The sequence below is a fragment of the Neolamprologus multifasciatus genome, chromosome 1 (genome assembly GCF_963576455.1).
Source record: "Neolamprologus multifasciatus chromosome 1, fNeoMul1.2, whole genome shotgun sequence".
Lineage (NCBI taxonomy): Eukaryota > Metazoa > Chordata > Actinopteri > Cichliformes > Cichlidae > Neolamprologus > Neolamprologus multifasciatus.
In genome coordinates, this window is record NC_140439.1 from 25,592,015 (window position 1) to 25,613,411 (window position 21,397).

At 39.3% G+C, this 21,397-nt stretch overlaps 1 protein-coding gene across 3 annotated transcripts in view; it reads left to right on the forward strand.

Moving 5' to 3' along the window:
• smyd3 (SET and MYND domain containing 3) overlaps window positions 1-21,397 on the forward strand; it is a 104,936-nt gene that overhangs the window by 72,186 nt on the left and 11,353 nt on the right. For 2 of the 3 annotated variants that reach the window (XM_085168375.1, XM_085168360.1), the window contains 6 exons: window positions 12,099-12,166; window positions 17,579-17,681; window positions 18,212-18,322; window positions 19,944-19,985; window positions 20,424-20,511; window positions 21,075-21,249. In XM_085168375.1, the coding sequence (XP_085024501.1) occupies window positions 12,099-12,166; window positions 17,579-17,681; window positions 18,212-18,322; window positions 19,944-19,985; window positions 20,424-20,511; window positions 21,075-21,249 (587 nt within the window). The remainder of the gene's footprint in view (window positions 1-12,098; window positions 12,167-17,578; window positions 17,682-18,211; window positions 18,323-19,943; window positions 19,986-20,423; window positions 20,512-21,074; window positions 21,250-21,397) is intronic. The other variant, XM_085168366.1, reaches the window with a different exon arrangement.

Consider the following 21,397-nt stretch of genomic DNA (forward strand, 5'->3'; position numbering starts at 1 on the left):
GGATGCCTCTTCCACAGTTATGCTCACCAGTGTTCAGTTACTCTGCAACAAAGTTGATGAGCTCTGGGCAAGTGGCAAGTTTCTAATCCAGTGTAACAGCCCCTGTGTCCTTGCTTTAACAAAAACTTTACTTCGGAACAAGACTGATTCCAATTTGGAAGTTGATGGCTTTGGGAAACTCTTTCTCTTGGTCAGAGACTAGTAAATCACTCAGTGGAGGCTTGTGTCTCTATGGCAATAAAAACTGGTGCAACACTGATTGTCAGGGAGACTTTATGCACAGCTGAAATTGAACTCATGTTTGTATCCCTGCGACCCTTTTGTATATATTCAGCTGAAAGCCAGGGTTGACACCACCGGCAACTTTTTTTTTGGCATGATTTTAATTGCATCAAACCATTAAAATCTTAAGTAATTTTAACAGTACATTTCTTGTCCAACACAACTCTCAATCTGTCTGAATCTTTGCTACTGATTTGTAAAAGGGAATTAAAATCCTATCATAAAGCTCCACTCTGCACATCCTGCAAATCGCCCCTAAACGAACTTGTTTGAAAGTGCCTGTGCTGGCCTGGAATAACAGAGAACTGTCTGCATAAATTATATCTTGTGAAGATTTGATCATTCCACAGACACAATTTTCCTTTATCCAAATAATAAATCATGGATCTTCTAATCTGTTAAAGCCTCAATTATTCAGTGAAATGTCAGTTTGAACCAAGGGCATGTGAATAAATACAGGGAGGCACAGAAGAAGGTTGAAGAAGAACTCAAGCTTGGTAAATAGAGTTATAAAGATATAATCAGTGATGAGGATGGAGTCTAAGAACATCTTTAATATTCATTTTAACATCATCATTTTAGTAGAGAGCAGTCAGTTTTTCAAAATATAGCTCTCAGAAAAGATGTTTGCAGGTTACCATGTGAATTCTTTTCCAGGGGGGTCAAGGACAGGAAAGCCTGAATGCTTATGAACTGTGCTGCACAACTAGAAGGTATAGTTTGTTTTCTTTTTTACACTCCAAATTCATGTAACGATCACAGGCCTGTGGCACTTATATCTCCTCCAATAAAGAAATTGTTTAAAGAGATTACTAAGTATGACTCTGGCACACTTAGAAGATGCACAGACTTGTTTTGAATATTTTTTCCTCCACTTTTAATTGTATTCAACTCCACATCTTATCAGGGAGACTTGAGAGGATTCATTACATTGATCCTTGATCTCTCCCTCACTCTCGATTTTTCGAATTGTTCCTCCTACCCTCAAACTTTCAAGCTGCCACTTTAATCTGTCTTCATCTGTTATAGCTTCCGCTCCTCTCTTTCCTTTCTCTCATTCTCCATCTGCAGTTGGCTGTTTTATGCTTGTTTAAACAGAGATGGACTCCTGGGGTGTGTGTTTGTGTGTGCACTTGCATTACTCATGTTGTGGTGGCATAAGTCTGGAACATCGTCTTCCTCTTAGAGAACAAAACAAATCCCTCATGTAAATCTGTCAATAATCTCTAGGGCGAAGACTTGGTATAAAGCTTAGCAAGTAGTGGTTGCGGTAAAGGGTTAGTAACTCTCTTAAATAAGACTAGTATTATACTTGCAAATGAGCACATAGTTTGTTTCAACCCAGAAATCACTTTAAACAGTCACATTGTTGGGACATGTGCTCCTCATGCATACAAATAAAATAATAAAAAATTGAGAAATTGAGAGAAATATGCAAAAGTGTGAATTTAAAAATGAGTATCATGGCTGTTATCATATCATCACTATATGTTATTATATTTTACATTTGTTTTTTTCCTTTTCTTTGCAAAGAAGACCATGAAATAGCCACACACCCACATACTATCTAAACATTAACCTGCCCTGCTCTCTTATATTAGCTAGACCTTCCTAATAGCAGGTTGGCCCACTTTTTTCCCCCCCAAACTGCTGTAATTCTCTGTGGCACAGATACAGCAGGGTGCTGGAAACATTCTACCGAGATTTTGGCTCATTGAAACGATAGCATCGCACAGTTATTGCAGATTTGTTAGCAGCACATCCATAATGTGAATCTCCAGCTCCAGTGCATCCCAACGGTGCTCAATTGGATTGAGATCTGTGAATGTGGAGGCTATTTGAGTACAGGGAACTCATTGTCATGGACAAGAAACCAGTTTGACATGGTGTGTTATGTTCCTGGAAACATCCAGAAGATGATGAAGATTGGTACACTGTGGTCATAAAGGGATGGTTGTGCTCAGGAAAACGACAGGTACTAAGGGGCACAAAGTGTGCCAGGAAAGTATCCCACACCACAATCTTCTATTGTTCAGTTTTGATGAGCCTGTGTGAATTCTAGTGTTAGTTTCATGTTCTTAGTTGATCCTCTGCTGCTGTAGCCCACCTCCCTTGAGTTTTGACATTTTGCTGGCTCAGAGAAGCTCTTGCATAACTTGGTAGTATTAAGTGGTTATTTGATTTACTGCTGTCTTCCCATCAGCTGGAAGGAGTTTGGCCGTTCTGCTCTGTCGTCTGACATAAACAAGGCGTTTTCACTCAGAGAACTGCCGCTCACGGGATGTTTTAGATATATACTCAGACCAGCGTGTCTGGCACCAACAGCCACACCAGGTTAGAGACATTATACACAGTATACCTTTGTTAGTGCAACTACAAAATAAAGAAGACAGAAAACCAAGGGAGAGAAACTATCACCTATTTTTCGGATATGTCTGCGAGCTGTGAGACTACTGTGTCCGCTTCGATGACGATTTAAACAGGAGCTACATAAACAACATCCAGCAAAGAGCAATACTTTGCAAAATGTTCAAGAAAACTGTTTGTGCTGAAACTGGAAATGGCAGCAGTGTCATCAGTGACAGTAGCTCATTGGAAAAAATGGCTGGAAAATGCCCATCGTTTACTTACTTAAATGCTGCTGTCTGGATTTTCTCTATTGTTCATAACTGATTAAACTGCACTGTCAGTTTTGCAGTCACCACTGGAGCCAGACATCAACTAGTACTGTGGCTCAAACTCGGACTTTAAGCTATAACATAATGTTGCTCCTCCATGGTGATTTCTGCCTGCAGTGTCAGAACACAGCTGACAGACTTTTGGCATACAGTGTACTCTGTAGTTGTAGCTGCTGGTGCACACAGTTGACTACTTCTGAGGTAACCTCACACTGACACCAGCTACACTGTACTGCAGTCCTGTGTATTTTTGATACGAATCTGAATTGATTTTATCTGAACAATAAAAAAAAAAAATCTAAAAAACAACACAATGCAAAAGCCTGCCTAAGATGAAATTTTATTGATTTTTATAAAAAGCACTTTAGGGGATACTTGTGTATACTTGAGGAGATGGAAGTCAGTCCTGTTTAAGAGCTGTTAAAAATTCTTGTCTGACAGAGTCTGGTCTGAAAAAACTATTCAAATGGATGAGAATCATTTCACAAAAGGAAGACTTTCCTCTTCTGCAGAGGATAAGCTCATTAGAGTCACCAGAGATCCCCAATTAATGACACCTCAGATAGAGCTCACATCAATGCATCCCAGAGTTCAAGTAGCAGACGCTTCTCAGCATTAACTAATCAGGCTTTCATGGCTAAATTGCTGAAACAAGTCACTTCTGAAGGTTATTAGTTGAAAAACCGAACTGCTTTGGTTCAGAAAATTTGGATTGGTTAGGCAATACAATGAGTTTGTGCAAACGCTGGCTACTTTAAAGAATTTTTTAACTTCATTTAAAAAAAAGCTAAAGTTTATTATTTCATAATTTCAATTTTCAGTGTGGTAAACCCACTAAACAAGCGGATGTGCCCAGACATTTGACTGTTACTCTATGTGCATGCAACAGTGTCACAATGAGGAAAAAGATGTGTAGCGCTGTTTCTCCCCCCTCATATTTCCACCGAGTTTGTCTGCCTGTCTATTGAGAGATGAAAGAACCATGATTAGGTCATAAATACTTTATCAAAGCATCGATAGTCCGTACACACACACGCGCGCGCACGCATACACACAAATGCACAGAAGGCACTCAGATACGGCCTTTGATTGGGTCTGATGGCCTTTGTAGTTGTCCCCAGAGTGACAGTAATTGAACCGATTCCAATGACATTAGAGACATAAACCACCCAGTCACAAGTTTTTTGAGGCGACATGACAGGAGAAAGCAAACCAATGCAATGCCTCGATGTGAAATGACAGGACCTCCCACTCTCCACCATCCCAGCCTCCCCCACCCATCCACTTAGAGATGTGCTATCCGTATACGTTTCCAAAATGTCACTGGAATCATTTTGATCTGCCCCTCCTGCCTGAATACTTAATGTTGCACAGAAATTCACAGTGGAGTCCTGCAGCTGACTGTAATTTACAGTAGTTGTACAGGTTAGTCTTTATATCTCAAAAGGTTGCATGTGCTGGGCCAGTGATGCCATTCTTGGGTTTTACCTTTGAAAGGTGTTTAATATTTTGAGGTTTAGTTATAGAACCAGATTCATCTGAAAGTTAAGCCTTTGACTGAAAAAATGGTTTTATATCTTAAAAGAGTTGAATGGATTTGTGAATTGCATGTGTGATCTGACTAAAAGAATAGTCACTTGGAAATAGATGCAAATTAACTTTACTTCAGTGGAGTAATTACTAATTTCTGAATATGTGTGTCTTTGCAAGCTCTATTCATGACCTGACTGGTAGGTTCCTAAAATATGGAATCTAGAATTTGTGCACACAAATTCACACTAAAATAAACTGTGACATCTTTGATCTTATTTTCTATTTTCCACATCACTAACCACACCCTTCTTCCACACTCATCTGTCTACGCTTCTGTTTCTTTCTCACATTTAGAATTTCTCCAGGTTTCATGATCCAAAACAAATCAACAGAAATGTTTCGACAGTAAGAAAAATAAACGGTCAAACAAATAAATGGATGCAGATTGAGATTTTCTGCACCCTTTTGCCACAGACACAGAGAGACAATTCCCAAAAAGATATTAAACAAAAGTAACCAACTTTCATTTGGAAGAAAACGCCTCCGGGCAAAATCTATGCTTTGGTAATTGTGTAATTCTCCACAGTGGGTATGCCAATATCTGAATCCTACCAGGCCTCTAATCCCCATTAAGAGCTCCTTTCAGTTCATTTTCTGAAATACAATTCATTTGCTTCAGATAGAAAGTAGCCCTGTAGACACTGTAACATCTCTCAGTGTTTCATCTCCCCCAAACTGGGTCCTCCTCACACACACTCAACCACAATGTCAACTCATATCAACCCGCACTCACTCACAGCTGTAAATGGGTCTCATTATTATTAGTAAGGACATAAATAAGCAGGTAAATTGTGGGAGTCCCTCACCATCTCTCAGAGTGATACAATCATCACCATGGTTACTGATGGAGAGTGTGTATGCATAGCCGTGTAGTCACAGTACCTGCTGTTCCTTTGCATATGAATAACATCTCTAAAGCTAATAATATTTCCTCTAGGCAGTTAAAAAAGAAGCTAGAAATAATTATTAAAATAGAATTTAATTTTGTGTTATTATTACTGGTTAGTCCTTATGTTACTCAGTGATGGATTACTGTGTTGAAGTGTTGAAGTCCTAAATGCAGGATGCAGGGAGCTGAAGCTGAGCTGAAGTGAGCTTTATTGTTGATACAAAGTCCAAGGAATGAGAATTCTGAGGGACTAGGACTAATGCAGGGCTGCACACAGAAAACAATCATGGGAAAGTAACAGGTATGTTCACTGATGACACAAAAAGACTAAAAGCATTTGTTTATATAAATGAAGACAGTCAGGATATTCATAACACATGAAGTAACTAAAATGCATACTATGCATCCTTCAAAGTAAAACTAAAAGTATTACAGACATGAATATTAAGGATTAACAAGATGTCAGACTACAGAACATAGGGCACACAGGACATTAATCCTGAAATGAGAGAGATGGATGGATAGAATAGAGAAACACTGAGGGAAGTAAAGGCTACAGCTAACAGAAATCTAAATAATAACCTAAACATGGAATTGCAAAACTGAAAATCATCACTAAAATAGTAATAAAGGGAAAACTAAAATAAAGGAGTCAGTGAACTAAACATAAACAGATTTTTCTGCTAGGGAAAAAGTAACCAAAACAGAATTGCAACAAAACAAAACTCAAACTTCAAACTCAATTATAGCAATAAAAACAGAGTTCAAGCTCACATATATAAACCTGGTAATTGAAACTCAAATACACAGAAAGTCCTGTGACCATGACACTTTAAGGTGTCATATAAGAGAGCAAAGATGTTCCATCGATCCTCATGTACCACTGAACCAGGTCCAGGCAGTAGCAGTCTAAACAGAGCTGCATCGTCCCTCTCCTCGTCCATCACCTCCTTCCAGGGTGGTACTGATGTGTCCGACCAGTCAGGAGAGACAGTCCACTGTGTCCTGCTCTGCTTTGAGTTCTTGTACTGTTAGGATATGTCTGAAGCATCGTGCTTGAAAGACATCTTAGAGAGATTCTAGACAGGTTCTTGAACCACCTGAATTGGCTCCTTTCCACACTAAGGAGCTGTGGTTTTACTGTGAGCACCTCCCAAATGACTGAGCTCCCCATCACATCTGAAAGGCTGAGACTTTAAAAGAAGCTCATTTCCACAGCTTACCTGCAGGATCTCATTCTTTCAGCCACACAGCTCAGCTCGTGGCAATAGGTGATTGTAGGAATGCAGATCGACCGGTAAATCAGCAGCTTTGTCTTCTCACTCAGTGCTCTCTCCACTGCAACAGACTTCCACAGTGTCACTGCCGACACCAGATCGATGCTTATGTCAGTCTCCAGCTCTGTGCCTCACCCAATCTCTCAAAGCTCAAGATGATATATTTAATTTACCCAATGAACTTCAAAGCAGATATTCAGAAAAGTCTGTAAATGCTGACAATTGAAAAGATGCTATGAGTTTTGGGATGATTTTCCGCTAGTGGCGTATCAGTTAAATGATTCATTTCAACGCTATATAATTAAAACCAGCAAATACATTTTACAAGATCTAAATCTTTCTATTTCAGAGGTAGCAGAGTAACAGCAGCGTTTCACATTTCAGACTGAAGAACTGTTTGTTGAGACTAAAGAACATGTTATAGTGACAGTTACATTGAATGTTTCAGTTTCCTGACTCAGATCTCTTTCTTTCTGATAATAGCTTCTGCATCTGTAGAAGAGTAAGAGAACAAGGAAAGAGACGGAGAGTCTGAGAATCAGAGGAGGTCGATTTTTGGAAAAGGCAGGACTTGATTCTTAAGCTTGTGTGTATGTGTAGCTGTTTGGGATGCAAAAGATGTCCAATAGCCGCTGCTGCAGATGTGGCTTTTCTCCAAGATTGATTGTTTCCCTCAGGGAGGGAGATGGTGAGTGTAAGACAGAGAAAGATTTATGCCCAGCTCAGTGCCCTACTACTGTTTGTTTAAATGTTCTTCGCTCTATCTCTGTTGTCAGTAACCGGTGTTGCCTTTTCCTAATAAGGTGAAAACAGCAAGGTACTCAAATACCCTCTTTCTGTTAGAAGACAGGATGACACTTACATTTGCTTTTATCCTCTCTTACTCATAGGTTGACGTATGTGATCTGTTTAATGCTACTGTCACACTCAAGAAAACTGTGGTTGTAGAGCACAGCACAACCAAAATTATGATGTTGCCTTTGACATGGTCGCTTTGAAAACAGGGACCAAGATCTGTTAACACTCACAGTCGGTTTCCATTTTCAGAGTGCCTTTGGTGCATCAAGATAAAACTGCACTAAGATAGAGTCTGCTATCAGGTTTTGACTTAATGGGGTGAAGCTGGCAATTGCATGCAATCTATTTATGATAATAAAGCAACTATAAATGTGAGAACTCACATTTGAGAACTGTGAAAATCGCAAATTTGTAGTAGTCTACATACAAAAATTCCCATGATGTTTTTACATTCAGAATTCAGAAAGTCCAGAAAGTCAAACACAAATTCAGAAAGTAGTTACATAGTTGCTGCACAATGACAGTTTAACTTCAAAATTAGGTTTACAAACCTTCCCCAGTCTGTCACTGATTCCAGTCAATCTGACAGCGATCGTTTGAGGACAGGTCGCCTACCACCAAGTGACCCGTAGAGTCAACTTGTGATTGAAAGTGCTAAACCAGAGGTTGAAGGTGTTGTACACTCAACCTTTGGGCAACCTGGTTTCACAACTGCTTTCAGATGGTTGCCAAATAAGAAAAAAGTTTCACCAGGCAGCCACCAATTTTTCCTAGTCACAAAGAGGTTGCTGTCCTATTTTATGTCAAAATTCAAAACATGTTTTTTCGTCTTTTGCATTGACATTAAATGATAGTCAAACCCAGATAAAGCTCTGAGCCTCGTGTGAACGGATATGAAATTGTTAGTTTCTGAATGAGTTTTAAGGGAATGGTGTTTGGAAGTTTTTCTAGCAAAAATGACAAACACTGTCTGGTTCCAGCTCCACAAACAGGAAACTTTGTTGCTCTGTTTACATCACTGTAAACGGAATATCCTTGGATTTTGGACAAAGTGCACTGTGTTTATGTGATTTTGGGGTTTGGGTGTTTTTTTTTTACTGGACAGCATGATATGATATGTCATAGAGTAGAGGAATAATGAGAAAAAAACTTCATCAATAACCAGAGTCTTAGTTGCTGTCCTGGTGGTTTATTTTATGAATGGGGTATGTGTGTGTGTTTGGAATAATTGGCTTTTTTAGTTACACACATAAACACCATTGTTTAGCAAAAAGCATTACATATTACACTGTTTTCCACACGTGTATTTGCCAACTATTGTGAATAACAACAAAAAAATCAAAGCCAAGAGGACTATTATTTTCTTATATGCGTGCTGTTTAATTCATTAAATGAAAATCTAATGAAAGTATGTAACTGTTGTTCTCTCTTGATGTATTGGAATTCATACAGAACATGTGGCTCTGTTGTAAGATGCATCTGTACTCTGTGCTTTACAGTACAGATGATAAATGTCTGCGAATAACAATACTGTGTGTGAGATGATGAAAGAACAATTTGTGCGTTGTGTGTGTGTGTGTGAGAAAGAGAGGAGTGAGGGAGGAAGATTTAGAGCAGGATTTTTCATTTTGTGGTGAATCCATTGAGTAAAAACCATCATTTCCCATGAGGCCTGACTCTAATGGTGTTTATTACAACTGCAGATTCAAATCGAATCAATTTGACGTGTTGACTGGTTTGAATCTCAGTAGGATGGGAACCATCTGTCTGGGGCTCACTTTAAATTTCACCCTCTCTCCCTGCACATATCTACTTCCCTTTAATTTTTCCTATTCCTAATATTACCAATGTTAGACTTATTTATCTGCTTTGTGCACAGAGTAGAGAAACAAACCCAACTCACACAAATGCACCACGACCACCAACACATGCACAAACACACTTGTTTACCAGCACCGGCTCAGTAATTGACACATCAAAGACAGCTGTGCAGATTTTCTGTTTTTTAGCTTTCAGTTCGTTGCTAACTTCTTTTGTTTTAGAGTGTTTATTAGTGTTTTCTTCCTCATCAACTGCGTCTTTCTCTTTTAAACAACTTCTTCAGGCATGTTATTATTCAAACCATGTCTGCGCCAACTCCGCTAGCTGAAAGAAACAAACCATCCCTCTCCCTAGTTTGAAATTTCTCCTCTGTCGCCTGAAAGCCTTGGCCTGTTAATTCATTTGTTCTGACATACGTCCTTTATACCATGCAGACCACCCCAGTGCATTGTGAGAGGTTTATATACACAAGTGCTAAAGCATATCCTGAGCTGTCCAAAATTCCATACTAAAGTAATATTTAGTGTGCAGAGATTTTTTTTTTGTGCGTCTGAAACTTGTATATATACCCAATAGTATGCGAGGTGGGGAATAATATGGTATACCAGCAGTGGACACTACACCAGCATAAACATCACCCCACGGAAGATATCAGAGGCTGAATCAGACATTATGATTTCCTGGAAGAAAACAAAGCCCAGAATAATAACAGGACTACAGGGTTTCTTATGCCTTTCAAAATGGGCCTTTGGGGGGTGATTCTGCATATAAACACACACATATTTAACCTCCTAGGACCTGGCGTCAACATATGTGGACATCACATTTTGGGTTGTCTAGACCAAAATACTAAATTTGGCTCTACAGGGGCCTGATATCCACTTACGAGGAAATTATACTGCCACTGTTCTACCAAAATTTAAAACGTATGTCCTTATATGTGCATCTTATTTTTCTCGGAAACAAAAATCAGGTAGAAAAAAAATCTGGTAATTCTTTGTTTTTACATTCATCAGGTTCCAATCAGTCCCAATTGGCAAAGAGAAATTAAAAATGCATGCCATGAAAGAGTTTTGGGTCTTAGGAGGTTACGTCAGTGTTACCTTAGTTGTTAAAAGTGGGGGGTTTCTGTAAAGGCCATTTAACAAACCCAAAAGATTCTAATTGATTAATTAAATCCAACTTAAACTGGTCAAAAAGTGTTTTTTTATGGAGAAAAAAAATTCCTCCACTTACATGCTACCATCCACATATTACCAAGCTCAAAATGACCATCGTAATATAATTATATGTTTCTTATGCTAAGTTGTGCATTTCAGATACAAAGTATAACTGGGGCTGAAAACATGAGATTTGCAAGTCATATGCAAAATAATTTGTTTCATAAATGCAAAAGCCTTCCATGCATACATTTACTTAACCTTTTATCCAGTTGGGGTAACAGGGGGCTGGAGCCTGTCTCAGTCATCATAGGGGAAGTGGGAAAGTACATCCTGGATAGGTCGGTCACAGGGCTAACACAAAGAGACAAACCATTCACCCTCACGTTCACATCTGTGGTCGATTTAGAATCACTGGTTAGCCTAGCATCCGTATCGTTGGGCTGGATTACCCAGAGAGAGCCCCACTGCCTCCTTAAAAGTTGTCTCTTTGTGAGACACTGTACCATTTCTAGTCCTTCTGCTAAGGTTTTATCACAGTTTGCAACGATCATTCTGACCTCCTGCAAATGTGTATCTGTTTGCTATGTCAATATCATGACCTTTTATGTTGAATTTGGAAAGAGGACGAAGTCACAGGTAATCAAATACAGTGAGGAGCGCTGGTGCTAAGTGAGGATTTTGTTGGTGTGGCCAGAAACTCCTGTGCAATGTGTTGTGAGAGTGTATGATGGAGCAATGAAATATGGCATAGCTCAGGTCATCACAGCAGAATCTGCTGACAGTCCAACCCTGGAGTCGACTTCACCGTGCACAATCCCATAAATGTCAAAAAATAGAGCGCCAGCTCTTGACTTGATGGATCATCTTGGAGGTTGCACACTCCAGGTTCTTCCACTGAAAAATAAGAGTAATCTGAGTTGTAGCTGAAGATCTACGTCTCATCACCAGTGATGATACTTGACATGGAATTTGGGTCAGTTTGACATAGCTGTGATTCTGAAGTTTAACGTAGATCCCGTGACCAGGGAGTGAGCTCAGCTGTAGAACTTTATGATCACTTTTTTGATCATATCTTTGTCAGAATTTCTAAAATTGTTAATAATCAACAATTTAACACCGTAGAGTCGTGCTGCTTTCGTGGGAAAAAAGTGTATCACTACTATTGTTGGTAGAAAAGTTCCTCTGATTTCCTAGTAGCACTGGGGTTTAATTGTATTTACTGACAGACGTAACTGTTATTATTTTTATTATAATTGCATTTTTTTGTCACAGAGATGTGGGGAAACAAAATTATTTCATTCGCTACACTAAATATTATGTACAGATCAACATTTTTCAAGTGTTTCTCTCTAAGCATGTCTTATTATTTCAAAAATATTTTATTTTTCATTAAAAAAAACACTTTTACTGGCTCAGAAATAACCAGGCGGTAATTTTACGCAATCTTATAGCATGTCAGTGCCGCTGGAGTTTTGCAGGTGTCAAAGCTATGTAGAGGTGTTCAGAACATACGATGAAAGGTATTGTTCATTTCCTGAAGCAATTTAACAAATAATCACTCACTCTTTTGTCTCCACATCTTCACCCTCTCCTTTAGGTGACGTGTAATTGCTTCACCATCAGTGATGGGGAGCTGCAGGAGATTGGAGTTGGCCTGTATCCAAGGTAACAAAGGGCAGCGTGGAGAGCATGCACATCTAAAAAGAATCATTAATTTCAATCTCGCTCGTAATCTTTGTTAGATGGCACTCTTACTAAGCCACAAAATTTAAAAGCTGCGTAGACTTACCTGCCCGATCACTGCGCCCTAACCAACCCCACCCGTCCTCGTACCTGCTTGCTTTTAAAGCCCTGCCTGCGCTTCTCGACGTTTTCCTGACAGTTCTTTGAAGTAGCAGGAAAAAGGGGGGAATCAAGGGAGTCAATTTTTGCTGTAAGGCAAAAACCTGAAAATGAATGTTGACTGTATATATTATAATGCTGTTAGGGGAAGACAGACGGAAAAGGAACGCTGGAATTCATAGAGAAATGCTAGGTTTGACTCCCAACTGATGTGGGATTGATAATGTGTTTGTTGTGTAGAATAGGGGACACACTATTTGTGCAATGTAAGTAATTAGTGTGAATTTCTGTAGTTTGAGTAGATTTCACTGTGTGACTGTAACATTAACCAGTCATAAAGTGTGTAAGTACGTCCATTTTTAGTAGAGCAGTTAACAAAATATTATTCACTCTCTCTGCTGTCCTAGAAAGTGGAATGAAGGCCGTATACAGCCTTGCACTGGCACATTTTTGCCTTTTTGTATCACTGCAGAGACTCACCGAAAGACTAAAAATCTTCCTGTCACAGTTGGGCTCTATAGCTCAGGAAAGGTAATCCTGGTTGCTCTTCAAACCTCTGGTGTTGTGTAGATTTTGAATATCTGCCTCAGTTTTATTCACATTCATTCTGATATGTCTTCCTATCGTAGTGGAAATACTGTAACTGTGTACACAGACCTCACAGGTTACACACATGTGCATAAGTGTTGATAAACCCCTTGACCTGATTTAGGGATGTGAGCATGGCCCTCACTCAGATGGTCCAAAACTTGAAATGGTCCTCATAAAATACACACGAATACACACTGAGACACACACAGCAGTGCAGTACTGTATGCACTGTAATCCATGTATTGAATCCCGGGTGAATGGGGTCGGATTTGGCCTGGTGTTGTACATGTCGTTAGTGTTGTCACACACACAGACACACACCCACACAAACACACACCACAGGTATCCCTGCCAGTTTATCTGGTTCGTGTTGAGATGTCAGATGGTCACAGTGGCATTACCAAAACTCAGCCAAACCACGTGGGTCTATGTGCGATTTGTGTTGTAACTCATCCATAAATAATGGGCCCGTTCTCAGAATGGTCCCCCTGCCTATTCATATTTTGGGTTGCCTAGCAACCATGGGTTTGCCGAAGAGAGGGGGATTACTGTGGTGAGACTACACCTCCGTTCATCTCACCGCTTTCTGCTCATTTTCTGTCTCTGTTATATTTCAAAAACTCTTTTTCTCATTAGCTGACTTTCTCGTTCTCCTCTCAGCTGCACTCATCCGTACCATAACCCTCTTTCACTGCTAATTGGCCTATTGACAACATGATGTGAAATCCTCAGAGCGCTCTATCAAAAGCAAAATGATTCAGAGTTGAATTGATAGCACAGATTACGTGTTGTAATCCTCCTCAACCATACATTTTATATTACCTCGTTTTAACCCCCATGTGGATGCAAGGAAATCCTCCCAGGGGTGTAGTGCCACAAAAGCAGGGAAAAGAAATTACTTAACAGTATAACATGCAGACCTGAGAGATGTTTATGAGGAGCACACTTTTTAGAAAATGGAGTCACTTGACTGCGTTGGAAATGAAAAATTAGATGAAATTTTCTTAGCCTCTATGGGGTGACATCAGTTTCCGCTCTGTTACATGAATTGATAGTGGCCCTGTGTCAGATTGGTGACCTCTCCAGGCCTCTACCCTGCCTCTCGCCCAATGGTAGCCAGGTAGGCTTCAGCCAATACAACTTCTCTATTGCTAGATCGCTTTAATCCTCACCCCAGTCAATGTTCTTGAATAAATCATAGCAAAAAAACAAGTTCTTTATAAAGCAAGTGTATTTGAAGCAGGTGATTAGGGGTTTAGCAATTCTGATTCCATTATTGATGATTGATTATTTCCCCCTTTTGTTGTGATCAGTGTTTGGGTCATTACTCAAAAAAAGTAAAAAAAAAAACCAAAAAACCCACTTTTCTTTAAAGTAATGGAGTATGTTACTCAATTACTCCAAAGAGAAGTAATTTGTTACATTATTCGTTACATTATATTCTAGTTTCTCCGTAAAATGACTTGTAACACACTCTCTCATAATTGCCAGTTAACAATATAAACTGAGGCTACAGTCCCACACACCAACACAAATCTGTATCATAGAGACACATACAATCTTTCTCTTGGTATTTAGGTATGAACACAATGCAGAAATAACCAGCACAAAAGAGATTTCAAAGTAATGAAAGCCGCGGTGATGCTACTTTAGAGACATGAGCAGGTAAACTGCGGAAGCTGTTTGCAGTCATGGAAACAACAGCCTGACTGCTCATCTGTTTGTTACCTGTTTACATTCAATGTCTGGCTGCTTGTCGGAATTCATTCACACTCAGCTTTAACATCACTCTGGGTTCTTGGCTGGCAGTCGGTGTAGATGTTTGCAAAAAGCCAAAGTTCATTTAGCAGCATAATCTAGTTGTTTCTTTCCATTTTACCATTGCATTCCTCCTCCAGTACACAGACTGAAATAAGCTGATTGTAGCACAAGTGCAAATGGAACTGAAAAGCAGAATCAGTAGCCAAGCAGACTAACATTTCCAAGTAACTGAACTACTGGGAACTGATTCTCGATTCCCCCTCGAACCCCACAGATTCTGGTTCAAGTCTAACTAAAAAGGTATATACATTTTGGGTTTAGCGTTTAATGCTGCTGTTTTAGTACAGCAGTGAACCACCTCGAAGCTGAGAAAAGAATCAATTGTGAAATAAAGATCCTCACGATAGAAACAAAGAGATGACATATGTAAGCTTTTTCCATAATTTAATACCAGTTATAATTAAGGATAATAGTCCTTTACTATCTGCAATCTCACACAATATTTCGCTCTCCGCCCTGCTACTGCAACACTTAGTCTCAGTTAGTGTGAGCCGATACTGTTAATGTGAGATGTGGTTTAGTTAATTAATCTAATTAGTATGCTAATGAGCCTCCTTCTATCAGATGAAAGCATCGTTTGGAGCGCTTGATTCCTAGTTGATATTCAACCTGCAACTTCTTCACTGTAGAACAAAGCCAGGGGGTTACTTTTACAAAGACTGAACACACGCACACACACGCGCGCACTTTATCTGTTGGACCTATTGTTTTGCTGAATATGATAAACGAGTGCAGCGGTAATGGAAGGGGTCATAAAAACAGACAAGCCTCTTCAGTATTTTTCACGGCCATGTGTGCAGTGACATTAAATGTCTTTTTATGGGTCACAGAGGTCGTCAAGTACTTCTTTAAAAAGCACAATATCAACACGCACAGTTACATGCTCAGCATGAGAACGATGCACATCAGGTCTTTCAGTTAATTAGTTCAGCTTGCAAAGCAGTTGGATTCTCTTGAGATGTGCAAGTTACAATCATGAGAGAATCCATCTTTCCATGCTTCAAGTTCTTTAACCTTTAGAAAACCACAGTTGGACAGGAATAGTCAGCGTGCTACCAGGATCTACTAGCTAATAAAGTTTTGCTACAGGGAATTTTCGGTACAACAATCTTATGTGACACTTTGTAGGCAATTCAGCCAATAACCTGCCAAGAATATTTTTACTTTTATCTAGTACATCCATAATTTAAACATCTCACCTCTCATGGTTGTCTCCATTCGATTGCACCTACATGTCAGTGGGAAATGCATCACATGTGGAAAACGCTCGTACAGTTCCTAATAGAGGTGGGAATCACCATACATCCCACGATACAATATTATCACAATACTTAACGCACGATACGATATTATTGCAATTTTTTAAAAATATTTTGCGATATTCAGATTCTGTACATAAAGGGAAACTTTATCAATATTCATTTTATCTAATATCAAAGTCTCACACTCAGTCTTTCTCTCATTTGAGTCAGTTTTATTGTTGACACACTGAACGGTTTGTATTACAGTCTAGTCCAACTTAACTGAATGCAACCATCTGGTACAATTATAACTATTCTGAACTATGCAATTTATGAAAACTATGCAGCCCCTTCAGCAACTGAAGAATTTGAAAGTAAATTAAAACAAAATATAATTTTACATTAAATAAAAAAGTTTTAAACTTAATTAAAATAAAACATGTCTTAAATTAAAATAAGTAAACTGTCATGTTTATTACTGCCAAAAAAAAAGTTAAACACATTTGGACAGTGAAGGAATGTCAGGATTCTTGGTCAGAAAAAGGAGCTGATCAACATGCTCTGAAGTCAGAGCAGAAAAACCTTTTTTGTAACAAAATATCGATTTCTGCTGTCCCTGTATCGATACATTATTAGCAAACAAAATATCACGATACTATACAGTATCGATTTTTTCCCCCACCCCCAGTTCCTAAAGTAGCTTGTTTGTGGATACTGGTTAATTTTAAAGGGAAAAACAACACTTTTATATTGTAAAGAAAAACTGTAAATAAAACCACTTATATGTGGTATCAGTGTCTCCATCAAGATGCTGTCAAAATAAATTTGGGAGTGAATGAGCAGGAAGCTGATTTGTGTCGGCGATAAAATTGGGAAATGAGATAAAAGCCTTTGTTGTGACAGAAGTGGAGTACCCATCGTTTCCTGATTTATTGTGCGCCTGTCTGAGAGGCAGATAGACCAACAGAAAGAAATAAAGAGTGACATTTGTTATGACAGAAGCAGACTACTCATTTTGTCACACTGTGCAGGGAATTTTGTGTGTGCATATGTGTGTGTGCGTGTAACTTTTTGCTTGCGTGAGTGTTTTGTTTGAGAGCTCCGTCTTACATGCGCAGAATTAAAGGTAACATTGCCAGATGATTTTTAAGCCCCTAACAGCACCTTGGAGTCGGGATCTTTTTATCTTTAGGGAGAAATGTCACCCAGCGTGTGTCTTTCTCTCATCATTATGCTGCCACAAAGTAACATTACCGTCAGCACCGGACTGACTGAAACCCCAAAACAGTTGGACATGTAGCAGCTGGTGGCTCAGCAGGAATGAGTCACTTCTTATATTTTCCAAACACCACAAGTAAACAGTTTCTCATCCTTTATCACATGCCGTTTCCTCTTGGTGTACAAGTATTTAGGAGAAAGGGCTGCCAGTCATCGTTTAAGGAGGGCGACACAAACACATACAAACTTTGTTAGAGTTTATTTGCAAGTTAAACATTTTATCACACATCTCTCAGGCTTCCTCCAACTTTTTGTCCATCTCTTTTCTCTTTTTCACTTTTCCCTCAATTCATTCTTCTTTCAGTTTATCTCTGTTAAACCACGACTGCCGGCCAAACTGCGTGATGGTGTTTGAGGGGACGAAGCTGGACCTCAGAGCTGTTCGGGATATCGACCCTGAAGATGAGGTATGATGAATAAATAACCTCACAGTATGGCTTTTGAACGATATAGACTCTGAAACCAAGAACTATATCTGTCATGAAGTGAATTTTATTATGCAAGTAACAAATACTGTATACTTATCCAGTATTTGATAGACGTACACTGAATTAAATGTTATTAAAGAATTATTACAAGATGTAGCCAAGTGAAATTTCATAGCAACACAAGCCGGATCACAGCTCCTAACTTGGCAGTGTTTTCTCCAATTTTCCATACTTCATCATCCCTTGTGACTATATATAATGAGATTAATCCAAGCCATCTGTCCTACAAGACACACAAACACACACACGTGCGCATTACTTCTACAGTATCACATTTCTTCTTTTTAGTCTGTTTTCCAAATGTCTAATACAGATATGTGCTTAACACTGATCCTCAAAATATGGCCTCAAATTTATTTAAGTGCTGTAGGTACAAGGAAAATTAAATTTGAGCAAACTGTTTGTTTCTCATACTAAGCCGCTCTCTCTCTCTCTCTCTCTCTGTCCAGCTAACTATAAGTTACATTGAGACGTTGTCACTGACTGAAGATCGGCAGAGGCAGCTGGAGGAGCAGTACCATTTTACCTGTCACTGCCAGCGATGTGACTCGCGAGACAAGGTCAGAGGCAAACAAATTAAATTGCGGCCTTCATTCACTTGTAATCAGAATTACAGCTATTTATTTGGGTGTTTTTCCCCCCCTCACAAAAAGAGACGTATAGAATAATATGTCTAACAATCAGAGCAAAGCAGCTAAGTTTCATCACCTATCATCACCAAAGGTGGTAGCCCTCTAGATTTCCAAACTCTTCCTAATCATACCTGATCTTTTTTGGTGAGGGGTCACATTTGAGACTTGCACATATCGCTGTCGCCATAGCTCGAATATTCTATTTTTACTATACGATGAGTATAGAACGACACGGGCGAAAATATATTTGTTGAGTGAGTGAGTGAGTGCCTGCGATGGATGCAGTGGTGGAAATGTCACTGTTTCATTCATGACAGATCATTTTGAAACGTCTATATCATTTTCCAATATGAACAGCTCCAATAAACTGGTTAAAAGTCTGTATTGATCATTTTGTCCTCTTATCATTATAACTGAGTCCATAGTGTGCACATGGTTAGCCACTTTCAAAGGGCAGAAACACACTCTTTCACACACATCTGTGTGTGTATGATGATTTTGCACCTTATTGTGATAGTTTTTAACTTTGTAAAAAATATTTGTGGAATTTCAACCGTACATCCTTACTGCCTGTCTCTCTCTCTCTATTTCACAGACACGCACGTACACACTTTCTGTTAGAGTGTATCAGTGCGTAACGTGTTTCGGTGTACCCTTTCCTGTCCTCCTCTCCTTTTCCCTCCTTCACTCTCTCACACATCCTGTGTTATCTCCTGCTCTCCTCCTCGTCTTCCCCTCTGTCACTCGGTCACGCTCCACCTCGTCACATCCACTCTCACTCTCTGACCACCTACTGAAAAATGAGAAAAATTATCTTGTCTTGCGGCTGCAGTTTTCTTTTCCATCCATCTTAATCTGCTCCATCTTCCTCCTGCGCTCTCTTTCTTTCGATGTGTCTGTTTTCTTTTCTCTCACTCGTATCATCTTTTTGTCACTGCTGCGACTTCAGCCTCTAGCTTTGTTCTCTCTGTGCTTTATATGGCACTTCACTCTTACTCTAGCACAGCGCTTTTAATGCTTGTGTGTTTGTTTGAGACGAGTTAAGACGGAGCACTCAGTTGACTCTCTGGAACAATGGCATTGATTCATTTTTTTGCCACCGACCTTTGTTCTGCACACAGTAGTGACAGAAACACACACTTTCTCTTTCATTCTGCTTGTCTTTAATCTTGACATCAAACCACAGCGTGGCTGTTTTCTCTCTGTGCATGTGTTAGGATTTACACAAATTGCACGCTTCAGTTTACAAAATTTTACTCATAATTTTAAAGAAAAAAGCAAAGTTTTAGGATAAATTTCTCTTTCTCATTCCCTTTAATCTTGTAACCTTTTCCTTCCTGGCCTGAAACAGGACAAAGGTCACTGTGAATCACACAATGGGTTTTTAATAAACTTAATCTAGTGTTTATTTATTCCATCACACCACAGTGGTTATGCATAGATGGATCTCTGCAGGCCCCATTCTGTCCCCTTAACTTCTGCGATGTGTGCTGAACTCAGCTACAATATCAAAATAGTTTTTCTTCAACTTGATTTTTATGTTTTGGAGGTCAAAGCCACGGGGAGACAGTTCTGGCGAGCAGGGCTGGTGGTGAGTGATAATTGTGTTGTTCATAATGTGACCTTCAGGGAGTGATCTACACAAGAAGTTATTTTAAAGGTTATGAAACTTAAAGCTCCTTTCAGCTGCTCCCTTGTTTACTACGGATTGCTACAGCGAGTAGCTCCACATATTGGAAATGGCAGATTTTTATACCGGATGCCCTTCCTGTCACAAACCAAAATTTTTTGTCTCCTCCCAAAATTGAACTGGGGATTTTGTTTTTCGTTTTTTAGGTGAATGTGTAAACCACTACTCTATGGAGAATCGAAGTTGTTAAACTTAAACTTAAAAGTTTTTGATTGATTCCCAGAATTTGTTGATCAGACCTTGTATGTTCATGAGATTGTTTGGTTTTTTTTAGACATAGATTTCTGCTCATCAGTGTGGATGTTAAAGTAGTCCCTCCTTACTAATGTCTTTGCTCAGGATGGACTCATGCTCTCGGGCGAAGAAGGAAAATGGCGCCTGCTGAAGGAGGCTCTACCAAGACTGGAAGGGCTGAAAGCCGAGTCCAGTATCCTTTGTCTCTGTCAAGTTCCTCTAAAGCCAGTGGACACCGAATCTCTATGAGAACTTCTTGTAATTGTCTGCTGTTCATATTTCATGTAACTGATAAGACAAGCATCAAGTAATGAGACACAGTTGAAGTGAGTTTAGTTGCTTAATGAAACATGATACTGTAACTCGACTGTCTTAAGTTAGGTCGTAAGTAAAATCGAATTACTTTGGTGCTGATCAGATTAGATCAGAACTTCATGTAGTGATGTACAAATGATGATGATGGTGGCTTCATTGGTTGGTTGGCAGCTCCGAGTAATTAAGAGTCTAATTAAAAGTGGATTGAGATTCTGTGCTTTCATCACCATAAAGCTGGCATAACCATTTTCATCATAAAACAACACAAAGGAGGGAGAGAGACAAACATCAGATAGTTTATATCATTCAGCGCAGAGAAGTAAACTAATTTATGCAATGTTGTTTTCATAAATCCTTAAGATTTCCCTGAGGAGTCTGCAGCTTTAATCATATTTTCGGGGATGCAGGATGAATGTTACTTTTCCTTAATTCACCTTCCAGATTGGGAAATGCTGTTGAAGAGCAGTAGGCATCTGTTATCAAGCGTTGGTGGTGAAGTTTCTGAGGAAAATCTATACAAGCTCAGAATTACAGACATGGCTTTAGATGCTACAGTTCACCTGGGACGCTGGGAGGAAGCTATGAGTTACGGGGTGACGACACTTCCAGCATACAGGTGAGTCACTGTGTGCATGTTTCTGTTTGGCTCAGGCAGTACACTGTCAAGGTAACTAAATTATCTATGTTTCACCCACGAATGACTAATATGTCATCAGATGTAAAGAAAGAAAGAAAGAAATAATTTTCCTATATTTGTGTATGTG